Source organism: Excalfactoria chinensis, chromosome 19 (genome assembly GCF_039878825.1).
Source record: "Excalfactoria chinensis isolate bCotChi1 chromosome 19, bCotChi1.hap2, whole genome shotgun sequence".
In the NCBI taxonomy this organism is placed as follows: domain Eukaryota; kingdom Metazoa; phylum Chordata; class Aves; order Galliformes; family Phasianidae; genus Excalfactoria; species Excalfactoria chinensis.
In genome coordinates, this window is record NC_092843.1 from 4,028,123 (window position 1) to 4,043,436 (window position 15,314).

Here is a 15,314-nt window from a genome sequence, read left to right on the forward strand (position 1 = left end):
GGATACCAGGGATGTAGATATCCCCCCTCCTGCCACAAACCATCCCCAAACCATCTCAGCCCTGTGCGTGTCTTTGGGTGTATGCTAGAAAAAACATCCCTCCAGCTAAAACCCAGACAGCTTTAGTCTCACTGGATCTCAAATACCACCGTTTTTCACCCATATACCCTTCTGACTTGAAAGTTGCTCTTGCTGTCCAGGTAAGGATCCTCTGGGGAAAGGGAACATGCTGTAAAAACCCCTATGATTGGAGTCAGATGCTGGGTGTGTTCTCCCAAGTTCGCAATCTGCGATTTGCTGCTGACAGCACGAGCTGGTGCTAAGTTATTAAATTGCAGATGAGCTCATCGCTTGGCCTCAGACAAGTTTCAGCCTTGAGTGGCTTTAAAATATTACATGTGGTGGGAAGAGACAGTGCTGGTGTGGCAGAGAGATTTAGGGAGCAGCTGAGAAAGACATCTGCACGTAAGGAATGCATATGGGGAGGGAGGAGGGGACGCTCCATGTGAAAGATGTGAGCTCTCCCAAGAGAGAGAAATGCTCAGATTGGTTGGTTCTGTGTTTTAATCTTAGCTGAAAATTGTCAGCCTTCTGCTGAGGTGCTCAAAGGAAAAGTGGCGAGATGCTAAGCCTGGTGTGATCCTGAAAGATCCCAGTGTGTTGAAAGCAGCATGTGTGGGATTACTGCTGCCTAGCCCCAAAATCAGCCCCTATGGTGGTGTTGTTTGCACATCCGTCTCTGACCTGGTGTTTGCTCAGTCATGTTATCATTAGGGTTGGAAAAGACCTCTAAGATCCCCAAGTCTGACCTACATTACTGCGAGGATGGACTGGAAGAGTTGGCTTTGGGGGTCCCCCTACTTTACACATCCAACCCTACTGCTCTCATATAGGTAAAGGCTGCATCTCTACCGTGAGGTTTCTTGGGGAGCTGTTCAGCTCTTGGGGTGTCAAGAAAGACCTCGTTGGAACGTGTGTTCATCCACATGCAGTTGTACCCCCTGATTTTGAAGAGCAAAACACTGTGGAGATGAAATGCTTGAATCAAATGGAACACACTATATATAACCCTTCCTCTCCTCGTCCCTGTGCACTAATGTCTTTCACAGAATGATGAGTTCTCTGCCAAGATTCCTCAAATTATTATGTCTAAAGATTGAGAATCAGAGAAAATAGCCTTAGCAGGGCCCTCCAGAGGTCTGACCCTCCCCAGGGCAGCATCAGCTCCATCTGAACTGTTCCTGACACATCCCTGCCTCCACCCTTCCCCAGCCTGCTCCAGTGCTTCATCACCCCATTGCTCCCAAGTTTATCCTTCTGCTTCCCTTGCTGCAAAGTTAGGCTCATTTCTCCCTCCTTCTGGTTTAACAGGCACGGTGAGGATGGGTTGGTGGTTGGATTTGATGTTCTTAGAGGTTCTTTGCCATCCTCAGTGATTCTACGACCATCAGTGCAGGGTAATTTAAGGTCCATGCTAGTCATTGGCTTTGGTATTGTGTCTGATGTTGCTCCTGTACCCCATCTCTGCAGGATTTAGGAATGGAGTCGACCTCTCTGGATGATGTCCTCTACCGATACGCCAGCTTTCGGAACCTGGTGGATCCAATCACTCATGACCTCATCATCAGCCTCGCTAGGTACATCCACTGCCCCAAGCCGGTAAGTAACATGGCATTGTCACAGCCCACAGCTGCTGGCTTGGAAAATGTCACCACTGGAAGCATAAAGCTTTGCCAAGTGCCAGGCAGAAGGCATCCTCCTTAATTCAGTGCTGATGGGTCTTTGGGCAGAGAGGATGTGCTCAGACATTGTGGTTTGATTGCAGGATAGTGAGCTTTCCAGGTACTGTGGTGACATTAACCTAATGTGAGTCCTTTGGGTCTTGGCACTTGGTTTTGCAAGTTATCTCTGCTTTCTTTGACTCATTTCTGTGCTGAAGAACTTGTCTTGTTGGGAACAATTTCTGCCTTGCAAGGACACCAGATCCTTCCTCACCCTTGTGCAATATTTATTGTGACCCCAAATGACAAAGAGAGTCCTTGGCTGTACTGCAAGGCCAGGTTTCCAAGCAAGCCCTGTTTGTGGGCCATAAGCACAGCCCCCCACATATGGGAGCTTTCAAACCCCTCAGCCCCATTTGCTCCCTGGCAGCAATAGCAGCATATGAGCTTTTGGAAATCCCACACTGGCTCGCTTCTCTTCCTTGATAAATGTGACTCTGCATCGTGGCCGCTGGCTGTTAAGATAATTAGGGTTTCTCTCTCTCCCCAGGCTTTCCTTTTAAATAAGCAATATTGTCAGTGTCTGATCCAGAAAACAGCGTAGGCTTAAGAGTGTTACGAGACGTCTGATTGCTCAGAATGCAATGGATAATGGGGAGAGAGGAGGAGGGAAGACCAGCAGCTACCAGACATGATTGCAGGAGACGTGGGTGGCAGCAGATCCGGGGGTTTAATCTCCCGTCCTCAATCCCCTACCTGTACATTTAGGAGGATGGCACAGCTCTGCTAAAATGATGTGCAGTGTGTCCTCGCTGTGTGTCCTGCATCAAATTGTGTGTAAAAGAAATGATATGAGCTGTAGGAAGAAGCTGAGGGATGCTTTCTGCTAAGCGTGGAGGAGGAGTTAGGGGTGTCCCTATGGGACATCTGCATTCCTATGGCTCCCATAGGGCTGTGGGGACAGCTGGGGGGACAACAGAGAAAGACCCAGCCCAGCATGGGGACCACCCTGTGCACCTCAGATGTTGTCCCAGTGCTCCTGGAGGGACCATGTGTCTCTGCATGAGCTCATCAGACCCCTGAATTTCTGGCAGGAACAGACGTGTTGGACTCTGTATCCCATGTGCATCCTCTGTGTTTGTAAGCTGTTTTTGGGAAGGGACCATCCATAGGACTGATGTGCTTATGTTGTAGGGCAGGGATCTTAGCGGGACCTGCAGCATTGCCTCTTCCATTTTCTGTAAAATACACGAGGTTCACTCACTGCTATTCCTTGTGGGTGTTTCACGTGATAATAACCTGCACCTCTACTGAAAAATGGGGGAAACTGATTTTAAACATTTAAATGGCAGCCCACGCAGCACTGGGTCTCTTCTTCTGTTTGAGATGCTGCTTGCTAAATGCACGTGGTCCTCATGCCCTTATTTTCTATATGTCCCCCAATGGGCTGCATGCCTTCACCACCTGGGCTGTTTTCCAGCCCTTTGACTCCAGACTTCTTGCTCTTCCTATATTTCTTTGGCAGAGATTTGGCAGCCTCACATAAGAGCAGGGGAACATGGGGCCAGGAGCCAAAGGTATCCATAGCATCTTCTGGCACAAATATACATGCATCCTATATCTGCTATATATGCATATAGGATGAGGCAGCTGTGAACTTACCCATAGGGAAGTGGGAAGCTTGGACTGATGCAGACCCCAATGCTCAGCCTCTATTTACACCACCTTAGCTTCAAGGTGACCCCTTGGCCTCTCCTTCCAGCTAAAACAAAAATCAAATGGTTTTTTCCAAGCTCTGGGTAAACACGTTCTGCTTTGCATGGCCAGGAAAACTTGGCCTGGGCTCTCTGACGTGGCTGAGCAGCTCCTTCCAGCGAGCAAATTCAAACCATAAGCAAGGCAAAATGCTGAGCCTGGGCTGGGGGAGGCTGGAGAGCTCAAACCTGGAAACTCTTTGGGTTTGCTTTTGTAGGGATGGCCACGTGTTTGGAGCACAGGCTGGGCTCTGCACTTGTGAGATCCCTGAGGTGCTGGAGCTTGGGTGACTTTTGCTAGAGGAGCACCAGCTTTCTTCTGGAACCCCTGGAGGTCAAGGGCTTGATTTGTTCAGTCCTCTATTGCAGATGAATAATGCAATTTGACTGACGTTTGCATACAATCAAAGACATTTGAACAAGTGTTTCCTTCCCCACAGCCCTGACCTTGGGGCTGTGTATTATCTTGCAGTTTCTCTTACTCCCCAGCACTGTGGCAAGGAGCCAGTGCAATGTTTGGGAATGCAATTCTGCTGCCCTGGGCACAGCTTGCAGCCAAGCCATTGCCAAACCCCGATGGGTTCTAGAGGTGATTGCAGCACTGCAGACACTATGGTGCAATGTCTGCCTGTCCAGGGTCATCCTCTCAATGGGGTAATGGAACAAAGAGTGGTGGCAACGCCACAGGGCATGGGCTGCTCAGTGCCCCAGATTACACCCATTTAGGTTTCTTCCAGGCAAAGGAGCTGAAAACACGAATGTGCAAGGAGTAAAGGGCCCTAGCCAAAAAAGAAATAAAGAAAAAAAAAATCATCTCTTTTTGCCAATGGGAATATCTGGCCATAAACTACTGGAAAATTAAAGCAGTTTCTTTTTTTTCCATAGACAGCAGCCACATGTATGGATGACTGATGACTGTGATAGTGAGTGAGTCAGGCTTTCCCCTGCATGAGGACTTGCTGGACGTGCGATGAGCACTGAGCAGGGCTTGTGGGGGAACAGACAGTGAAGCCTTGGGGGAAAGCTGCTTTTCCCCTTGCTGCCTTGGGGCAGTGGTTGCTCAGGCTCTTACAGGTGCTGGGGAGAAGCTGGAGTAAACACAAGGTGAAGTATTGGCTTTGCTTATCCCTGTCCCATGTCTGGCCTTGCAAGAAGATGTTTCTGCCCATGGTGGTGCCAAAGGCTGACAAAGCAGTTGAGAAAAACTAAGAATTCCTAACCCAGCTTTTCCTGGCTGCTCCTCTGCAAGCCCATTGAGAAGAGAGGTGAGAAATGGAACCCCATTTGTAGGTTGCTGGATATGGACAAACAGTTCAGCATGGAAATGTGGTCTTCTGTCTCCTCGCTGAAAACAGGGAGTTGATGGGCTGAGATGGGAAGCAGGATGGGGTTTGTTTGTGCAGGGCCAGATGGAGTGGAGATCTCTTTTCTTGTTCACTTTGTGTCATTTGAGAATCCATGCATCCCTGGCTCAGATTTCCTGTGTGAGCTCTAAATTGATCAGGTTTGCAGTGTGGGTTTGATTATATGGATCATCAACCATGAAGGCAAGAAAAAGTGCATAAAGAAGTAGTAGTTATCATGACCTGATTGAAATGGTCTATTTCATCGTCAGCCCTGGGGTATAAGGATTTGACTTACAGATGATGCTGGGTTTTGATGCCCTGCATTTTTAAAGCGTGTTATTTCTGATGGAGTCGTGCTGAAAGTAATATGAGCATCTTTCCTCTTATTTACAGCACTGTGTGCTGTGACCTGTGGGTGAGTCTGCATTAGCAAACTCAGCTTATATGGAGCAAATATAACTGGAATACTGTGGCCATTAAAACCAAGCTGATAACACAACTCCTCCACCACACTTGTTGGTATTTGCTCTTGAATTCAAATTGTCTGACAAGTTTCTGACATGGCACTAATTTTTCTAAGCTACAAAAAGTGCCGACCCATTGACCTATAAATCCCCCAAATATCTGATATAGAAGCAAAGAGAATCCAGCTAAGTCAATTGTACTCCATATCAATGCCTTGGGTTTTCTTTCTTGTCAGTTTTGCTCCAAGTCTGAAAATTGCTCTTTATGGGTATTTAAGACATCTGCAATACATTAAATTATCCTGCAGCATGAAACCGGCTGAGAAGCTCAGGCTCTGTGAACAGCTCTGGTTCTATCTCGATTTAAAGGGCTGTGCCCTCTGCTCTTTATGAGAAGAGAGATGTTCTCAAAAGCCTTTGTGCACAAGCTAAAGCTGAGCAGAGTGCCTTGGAAACATGAGAAAATTGCACAGAAAGCGAATGCACTTTGCAATTATTTTAACATCAAGGCTAAATGTGAAGAATGGTGAGGTCTGGATGGGCTGGGATGGCACCAATGCCAGCAAATTTGCTGGGGAAAATTGTGGGTTTTTTAATACGGAATGGGGTGAGGAAGGAGAGGTGGTTTTCCCTATGGAAATCAGAAACCCAGAAACAGACTTCTGCACTTGATGGCTATTCAGTGTGTTCAGTGTAGGAGAGCCGGGGGAAACCCATCCACATGTGGTGTTATCAGCAACAGGAAGAATTCCCCCGGATTTAAAAGCTCTGATTCATTTGTGGGACTGGGCGAAGGCCCGGCAGCACATGCAGCTCTTACTGCAGCGTGGGGAGACAAAGGAGCCTTTCATATCCCCGCTACCTAAACGATACCATGTGGGGGCAATGAATGGGGAATCTGTGATTCCACAGTCTTGAAGTGGTGCTGCAGCACCATTCTGGGTGTAGGAGGCTGAATGAACACGTTTGTGTTATTGGAACAGCTAGATGAGGTTTGCATTAAAATACTATAGAAGTTTCCCCTGCTCATCCTCTTGGTCCAGTGCAGTATGGCAAGGTCATTCTTATCAATCTTTTTCTATGCTTTGCATTGCTTCAACCCAAAATCTTGATGCCGGCTCAGTTCCCATAACAATAAGTTGACCTTTCTTAACAGCTGCACCAGCGTCTGCAAACCCTCCCAAATGCCGCAGGGTGGATTTTGTCAGCTCAGGGATGGATTTTGCAGAGCTCCAAAATGTCAGGTGCTGTGGAAGGGCTTTGATGCACAAGTTGGGACTGGAGCAGCTGATTAAGGAAAGCAACCCAGAGCAAAAGACATTTTGTGATGCTCTCCCAGCAAACATCCCATCTTTTCTTCTCCAGCTCATTTGCTTTTCTTCCCAACTACTTCTCCTCTAGAGAAAACCCCACCAGTAGATGATAGACCCAAGCTGCTCACTGTGTGCCCACTTTTGGCTCTCCCGCTGATGCTCATTGATGGGCATGATTGAAGCCCATGTTTGGGTTCTTCCTGTCTTGTGTCTTGGTGGCCTCCTTGGACAACAAAATGCCATGAGATCCTGGTAATGAGTAACAGAGCTCCCTTTTGGTGTTGCTGAAATCTCCTGGGGAAGGCTCTGATATCTGTCTGATGGCTTGGGGCTCAGCCACTCTGTACCTGAGCCAAATCCCTGGTCTCTTACTGAATGCATTGCTCCAAAAACTGTCACCTGGGAAGCACATCAAAGAGGTGCTCACATGCAATCCATGCTATAAAGCCATCTTGGGTCAAGCAGATTTCTTCTGGTCCTGCCCTTTGGTCCCAGAGAATCTCCCATGTGGAAAATGTGTGACAAGGGAGGATGAATGATGGAAGAAGGTATTTGCTGACCTTGTCTCAGTAGAGCTGGCACACTCGTGGGTTCTCTTGTGAACAATACCATGTGCTGCTTGATAATTTGAAGGAGTGTTTGCAGTCCTGTGTGTGTGTGGGGCTTTGTGCCATGTTCCAAGAGGTGTCCCCTCACACCTCACCCCTGGCAGAGGAGCTTTGCCCACGGCTGATGCCACGTGGATGAGGCCACCAACATGGGACTGAGCTGTTCCCATCCCTCACACCTCACCTACAGCCTCTGCAGATAAAGCTGAATGTCCCCTAAGGGAAATGATGGATGGAGAGCCAGGTAGCTCATTAAACTGTAACATTGTGTTTTATTGATGTTTTCTGATGGTAATTGACATTGAAGTTCAGCTCATTTAGCTTTTAATCAGAACATCATTTACCGCGTAGGAAGGAAGCTTATTGATTGCCCAGCTCCTCGTGGCAGTGGTGCTGGTGTACCTGGAGCACGTGTTGGGATGTTTTATGGCTGCTCACAGGTACTGTTCCGGGTGCCTCGGGCACATGGATGGATGTTTTAATATCTGGTTGAATCTCACTCCTACAAATGTGAATATTAAGTGAGTAAACGTTCTGCTGGCAGCGGGGGTTTGCAGAAATGGATGGTTTAATAAGGAGGATTTGCTGACGATCTCGGAGTGTTGATAGCATGCTGCTAAGGAATTTGCCATGGGCACATTGGACTTGCAAGGATATTTGCTCAGTATTCATCCACATGGATGAAAAACGCTCTAAAAGATTGTTCGATTCCATTGCTGGGGCAGTTCCCTGGTGTTTGAGGAATTTGGGGAGGTGGGGACAGAAAGGCAGAGGAGTGAGCCATACAGAAAAATCCCTGGGGAAAAGGAAATGAAGGAAATGCAAAGAGTCAAAGTCTTGCAGATAGAAAAGCTGCCAGAGGGAAGTTCAGAGATTGCTCTTGGATAGCAGGGACTGTGATTTCTGGGCAAAGTCCAGCAAGTCGCTACCTGACACTCTGGGTTATTTGGTGCCAGTGCAGCGGGGCCTTGATCTCCCTTTCCTGTGCTCTCATTCCAGAAGGTTGGAACTAAATGATCTTTAAGGTCTCTTCTGACCCAACCCATTCTATGATAATATTGCAGTGATTTCTGACACGGAACCGGATCCCAAGCTCAGTGCTCAGTGCAGGTCCCCAGCTGTTCCCCACTATGTTTTGATGGCTGCTCATTTATCCTCTGCAACAGGAGCTGAGCTGGGTGCCCTCCAGTAGATCTTGAACAAGATTGTTATATTCCTTTCTGCAGTTTCCCTTTATTTCACATGCTCCCCTCAGGGCCATCCTTCACCTTGAATTTTATTGCCTTCTTTAATTGCTTCTCCAAAGTCCATGTGTAATATTACTCTTGAATTCTCTTAAATAACTTCCTGAGTCAACGCAATCCCATTCATCATGTACTTCTGGTTCTTTTGATAAGCTCTATTGTACCTTGCTTTTCATTTCAGTATGTCAACACCCAATCCATCGTGCTGTACTTCAGCCTTTTGTCAAGGCAAGTGTTGAGTGTTTCTTATGGCGGCACTAGGGTTGCAAAATTGCTTTCTGCTTCTTGTCTGTGTTCCTGCAAATTTATTCTCTCAATGCTCTGCTACTGCTGTAGCATCACCAGGTCCTAATTTGGGCCAAGATTTAATTGAGATGGTCTTCAACACTTGGTGATAACCACAGGTGAGCACCCAGTGCTGCCTTGGGATGCTCTTCCTCCATTCAAGTAAACCAGAAGGGAGTTGTCCTCATCCAACATCCTTTATCCGGACAGCATCTGGAGCTCTGCTCGCTGGTTTTGCATTGCATTTCTGTGCAACTTCTATTTACGTGGGTCTCTTATTTCTGTGCAACTTTCAAAGCACTCTCAGTAGAATTCCCTAAAAATCCCTTCCTAATATCTCAGATATACAAAAAACCATCCCTGTTAGATGGCTTGAAATAAGATGTAGCATCGTACCGGATGCTCTGCTCATCTGTAAAAGCTCTACTGAGTTCCTGGGAAGTCAGCAGTGTTCACTGCTACAATACAAAGCTGCAGAACAGGAACAAGGGGTTGGCTCCCAGAAGGGGAACCAATGGTGGATGGTGCTTTGATGGGGTCTTGCCTGCTGTTCCCAGGTCCATGGCCCAAATCCTGCACACAACAGAGCTGACCCCACCACCAAGTGCCCTTCTGCAGTGGGAAATTTGGAGCTGGTTTATTTTTCTTGACTTTTTGATGACTTTTGGAGGCTCCTGCTGCTCTGTGGATGATGGGAGGGGATGTACAAGGAGCTTGGGATGGACACGGCTGCTGGAGCCACACTGAGAGGGGCTAGCAATCCCAAACCTGAATTTCCCATAGCAAAAGAAATGCATTTTGTTTTCCTGCAGTAAGGCAAATCTTCTCACATAGGAGACCTTCATTTTCTTCCAGCTGGTCCTTTCTTGGCCATTTCATAAAGCAAATTAATTCAGGGGTACATTCTTCCCCTACAGAAGCCATAGGATGATGCTGGTCCCAATCTTGTTGGGGTCACAGGCAGTGGGCAGCCCCGGGGCTGTGTGGCTATGGGAGATTAGGCAGGAAGAGAAGACTTGTCTGACTGCTGGAGAAAAGTCCCTCTGGGCTTCAAAAGGCAAATCTGGCGCTGCTCTGCCCACAGATGTCTGCAGGCAACAAAAGGCTGCGATCCATCCCTGTGCTTCCAACAGGCAGGGAAAAAAAGAAAACCAGAAACCCATTAGATGACTTCAAAACCCATTAGATGACTTCAGTTCCGTGTGACTACATGGAAAGGGGAGGCATCTTAAACTCAGCAGTGCTGGCTTCATCAAAGCAGGATGCTGTTGTGATGTGGGGAAGCACATCCTATGGGGCAGGGTCATTCATAAGTGTTACAGGAAGGGACGTAGGTGACAAGCCCAGGAGCCAGTCAAGGCCACTTTGAATGGCAGGATCCTGCTGCAGCCATCCAAATGTCATACAATAGTAAAAACTCACCACTGGATGCATCACGAGTCTGGCTTCACCCCTCCAAACACTGCTGAGGCATTTAGGGAGGGACCCGAGTGCTGAAGCCTTTCCCTTCCCTTCTACACGTTTCTTTGCTCATCTCTATAAGCAGTGGCTGAATCACTTTCGTTTCATTGGTGTTTTGCAAAGAAAAGTCTGCCTTCCTTGGCTCGGGGTTTTACGTTCTGTGTTTGCAGGTAAATGAGGTGGGAGCAGGTTTGTTGTGTGGCCATTCCTTTCCAATCCCAGCGTGGTTTGCTGGAGGTTTGCTCTTCTTGGCTGCCTGCTAATTTGTAAGAACTGCTCTGATGTGTGCCAAGAACCATTTCGGATGATCCATCTCAGTGCTTTCTAGAGCATCCCTCGCTGTTTAATGACTTTGTGCTACTGAGTAATGGCTCTGTTTACTGCTGTGAGCACGATTTTTTTCTCTTGACTGCTTTTTTTTCCTCATAATAATCCAAACTGTTTGGATTATGAGGAATAACCCGAAGGAAAGGAAGGACAATCACCCAAGACAAATAAAGCAAGGAGCAAAGGTGGAAATCTGTCAGCTCCCCCCTTGTTTAGGGATATGAAATAGGTCATGTTGTAAGGGTCAGCATCCACTGAACCATATGGAAAGAAAACATCATGGCTGGGGATCTGTGCACCAAATATCCGATGTGCAGGGATTGGTGCTCCCAGGATGAGTGTGGCTTCCCTGGGCAGTGCTTACAGTGGGTGGTGCACGGGCAGAGCTTAATTAAGCCTAAATCCTTGTTTGGAGGGCCAATCTGGGACCTGTCGCGCATTAAGATCTGCAATGCAGCACCTTTTCTTGCCTGGAGATTGATTGGGTGTGACAGCAACATGGGACTGTGTAATAATGCCAGTGAAAACCTGTCGTGGGACATGGCTAATTGTTCTAATTTGGGCCAGCACCCCGCTGTGCTGCAGCAGGAGGGCTTTGTCAGAGCTCTCAGGTCATTACTGCTGACCCATTTAACAGGGGGCTGCCCCCCAGGCTCTGCTGCTGGAGGAGGAGTAGATGATTGGGTTCTTAATGAAAACAAATGTATCTGCTATGGTGTCTTTATTGCAAGGCACTAGGAGGAGTGAGGTGGGCAGGTATTTGTTGAAGCCCTGACAGTTTCAGCCTCGTGCATCCTTTCCCATCCAAGCCCATGACTCTGCCCTCCCTCCCAACTCAAACCCACACCTGGTTATTACCCAACCCCATCTCTCATGGTATCCCTTGGTATCACCCCTTTGCTTCCCATCACAATGCCAGGAGGGCAGCATGGCCATGGCTGCCCCAGCTGCATTTGGTTAAGGGACTGCAGCCTCATGAATCTCCTCCTCCAAGGGATGGAGGAGGGGAGAGGGGCCCTGTGAGGGGCCAAACTTCCCCTTGTCCCTCACTCAGCATTACATCTCCCGCACTGGAAAGCGTGTGCTGTGCCTTTCAGTTCTTGCAGGTTGAGATTTTTTTGTGCCCTCTGACCACAAAAAACCCAGACCTAAACTGGGCCGAGAAGGGAAAGAGTGGGGGGGGGTTGCTGTGGGTGCATGAAGCCCCTCTGCCCAACACTCTCCTTTCAGAGGGAAGCGAGGTTTGACTTCCTCCACACGAGTGAGCTGCACTGATTCTTTCAGCTGCATCAGTTTCCAAACAAACTTTTGGGCTCAGTCCCACCAGGGCGTGCGCCAGCTTTGATTATTTCCTGATAGACCTGGATAATAAACAAGGAAAAACACTTTGTTTGAACTGTAACATGAGCGTCCAGCTCTGATTTTGGCACCACTTCAACTGTGTCACCGCTTTGGCAAGCAGGATTTGGGCAGCCCGAGTTGGGGAAGCACAGGGTGACTTTTGTACATGGATTTCAGGGCCCAGTCCCATAGTAATGCTGTCCCATGTGCTGCTGATGGTGTTGGGTCCTGGTGGCTTTGGGCAGGTCCAACCCTCTGGGATGGGCTGTTTGTTCTTCCCAGTGCTAAGCAGTGACATCTACCAAAATAAAAACCCATGGGATTAAACCCCTTATCTAATGTTAAGTGTAACGTTAAATATGGTGATGAAAAATAGGGGTTACAGCCCTGTGCTGATGTTTCTGCTCCTGCAGATGCGCCCTCTGGTTGTTTTCTTTTTTCACTTGAGAAGAACCTGATGGAATTGTTTCCCTGCGCACCCAGATGTGATTAGTCAAAATCCAGATTGCTCCTTGGTTAATTTAACATTTATAATGTCTTTATAGAGCCTGTCGTGCTCCGCTGACTGCGGGGTGAGGTGGGAGAACACACTGCATAAATCACACACTGCAAAGCACGTGGATCCCAGCCAGGCTGAGGGAGGGGGTGGGAGGACAGTGATAATTGGGCATCCTGATGGGTGAGACATGGCATCTCCAGCAGCACCCGTGTCACAGGCCAAGACCTTGAGCAGTCAGCATGAATAAAGAGCAGTGGTGGAGCTGAGACCGAATTCCTGAGACCAAATTCAGAGATATTAGTTAATTTACTTTTTTCAGTCAGTCCATTCTCATTTTCACGCTATCCTTTTGTATGGAAATTTTAACTGGAATTGAGAAGATTCCATCAAAATCACTGCTTTCCTTGAAGCTCTTTTTCCTATCAAATAGATATCTGGAGGGTTTCTGATGAGCGCCCTTCCTGAGGTCTCCATCAGCTCACCCGGTCTCTTCCTGTTCTCCTGCAATATGGTTTTAGTGGCAATGGATCCATGATGGGCAGTTCCTTTTGTATGAGTTGTGATGGGTGAGATATTGGCATAGGCTGCCCAGGGGGGTGTTATCAATAAAAGTGAGGATGTGACACTGAGGGATGTGGTCTAGAGCAGTCACAGCCATGAACCGAAGGTCAGACTGGATGATCTTATTGGTCTATCCAACTTTAATGATTCTATGACTGTGATTCCCAGCGGGGAAGCCAGCTGCTGCTTGCAGCCTTCATCTGTGTTTGGAGATGGATTTGCAGAAGAATCCCATCCACAAACAATGTGTCCATGCATGTGCTTTCTCTTGGTGCAACAGTCGGTCCTTGTAGCATCCTAGCAATCACTGTTTGGGGTTATTTTGTCCTCCTTCCTTTCAGTTTTAGCATGGTCCCTCGTGACATGGCTAGATGAAAGGATGGTCACGGTTCAGCCACCTCACCTATTGTCTTCTCATTGTCTTTGCAGGAGGGAGACAACATTGGGGCCATGGAGAAGCTCTGCCGGCAGCTCACCTACCACCTCAGCCCCCACTCACAGTGGAGACGTCAAGGCATCATGAAAAGGAAGCCACAGTCCTGGTGAGTCAGCTCTCAAAGCCACCCATGGATCTCCGTTCCATCCCTGTCCCTTTCTCCTGTACATCATTGGGTCATCAAGTTCCTTCACACCCAACCAGAGGCATTTTCTCATTCTCCACTTTCTTTTACCCATTGCATCCTTGTTTGCATTGGAAATCAACCCAGTGGTGCCCAGCCATGGGAATAAATGGGGAATAAATGTACCAATGCCCTGGTCCTCAGCAAAGCATCTTGGCCAATGATGTCCTGGTGCATGGAACCTAAAGTGTCTGAAAGAGGCTGACAGGGATGGAAAGGTCACTTTGCTTTCACTGCGGTGATGCATTACATATGTAATTTTTGAAGGAAGTGAGAAAAGTGAGAAATGCAATCTGGCAGGGTTAGGATTTCTATCCAGGTGTTTGCTTATGAACCCAAGAGAGGTTTGGTTCCCGGCATAGCAGATGCTGTCTGTAGCCATAGCAAGAGACTGATCCCATGAAAAAACTCAGTCTGGAAAGAGAAGAGGGGAAAGCAGGCTCAGGGAATAAAGAACTGAGGGGCAAATAGGATTAGGATCACGTCTCCCAGAAACCTGGCTTGACATCCCTTGCACCCTGCTGTCTTTGCAAGTGCCCTGTGTGGCCTCCAAGGGCATCCTCTCCCCAGCCTTGGCTTGACTCAGCTTTGCTGTCAGAAGCGTAAGGGATTTTCAAATACTATGTTTTTTCACTTTTTTTTTCCCCTGTGTCTATTGGCCATCCACAACCCAACAACACTCCTCTTCTGCTCTGCCGTGTAATTAGCAGCTGGCTGTAATACCCATGCTGCTTCTCTAAATCCAATTGTCAGCGGCCCTAAGCTGCAGCCACCTCCCTTGTGTGGTTCCTGCCCACATCTCTCCATTTTGGTCCTAAAGTGCCTTTATTGTTTCATGACTCTGACTTGTTGGGCTGAATTCCGGTTAAAGCAGAGCATACTTTCATCTCTGCCCAATGAACAGTGCCAGACAACGCTAGGGCACATTCCAGCTTCGTTATGCCTTATGCTATTATGTCGTTCAGTGAAAAAATGACATTGCTCCTGGTTCACTCCAGGAACATTCTTGTTAGTGCTGATCTATGGGTGTTGGTGTGAATGGAGTGAGTGCAGCAAGCAGGTATTTTAGAGCTGTTGCCATGCATTTCACTGAATTATGGAATCATTAGGTTTGGAAGAGACCCCTAAGATCCCCAGCCCACCATGCCCACAGTAGTGGAAATACTAAGTCATGCCCTGAAGCATGATTGAGCAGCTGGTGGGAAGGCAGGGCCAGCCCAGGGGAGCTCAGGTGCAAGCAATTCACTTGAGTGACTGGAAGGTCAGGAGCCAGGATTCATCCCTTCCCAGACTTCTTTTAAGGGTTGGCAGTGGTGGCAAGGGTATCTCTTGTTGGAGATCCCTGCATACCTGAGCTCTTCCAAAGGTAAGCAGATTTTCTTTCTTTGTTTCTGCATCTGTTGTTGCTGTATTTGGGCTTATCCTTGCTTGCTGCAGCCTAGGACTTGGCTACCCTCCTGTTACTGCTGTGCTTGGAGGTATTTTGCCCTTGTGTGAGGCAGAGCTCCCATCTATAGCACTCACACACCCAGCCTGTCCCATCTAGCTCTTCTCAACCCAAATGACCCCTCCAGCTCTGCCGCCCCTCTGTGCTTTGTTTCCCAGGGTTTTACAGGAGATGTGGGAACACGCCAGTGAAATGCCTTTCACTGAGGAGGAATGCTTCCTGTTGAGCTTCAGTGTCAAAGCTGCTTGGGAATTTTTCTTTAGGGTCAGAAAATTCCTTCTTTTTTTTTATGCTGTAACAACCGTCAGTTTCTTCCTTGGGAG

The 15,314-nt window shown here is 47.9% G+C and overlaps 1 protein-coding gene across 1 annotated transcript in view; it reads left to right on the top strand.

Moving 5' to 3' along the window:
* The window catches only part of LRRC75A (leucine rich repeat containing 75A), a 43,671-nt gene that overhangs the window by 13,647 nt on the left and 14,710 nt on the right, over nucleotides 1-15,314 (top strand). Inside the window, exons 2-3 of the mRNA XM_072353468.1 lie at nucleotides 1,531-1,659; nucleotides 13,354-13,466. Of these exons, the coding sequence (XP_072209569.1) occupies nucleotides 1,531-1,659; nucleotides 13,354-13,466 (242 nt within the window). The remainder of the gene's footprint in view (nucleotides 1-1,530; nucleotides 1,660-13,353; nucleotides 13,467-15,314) is intronic.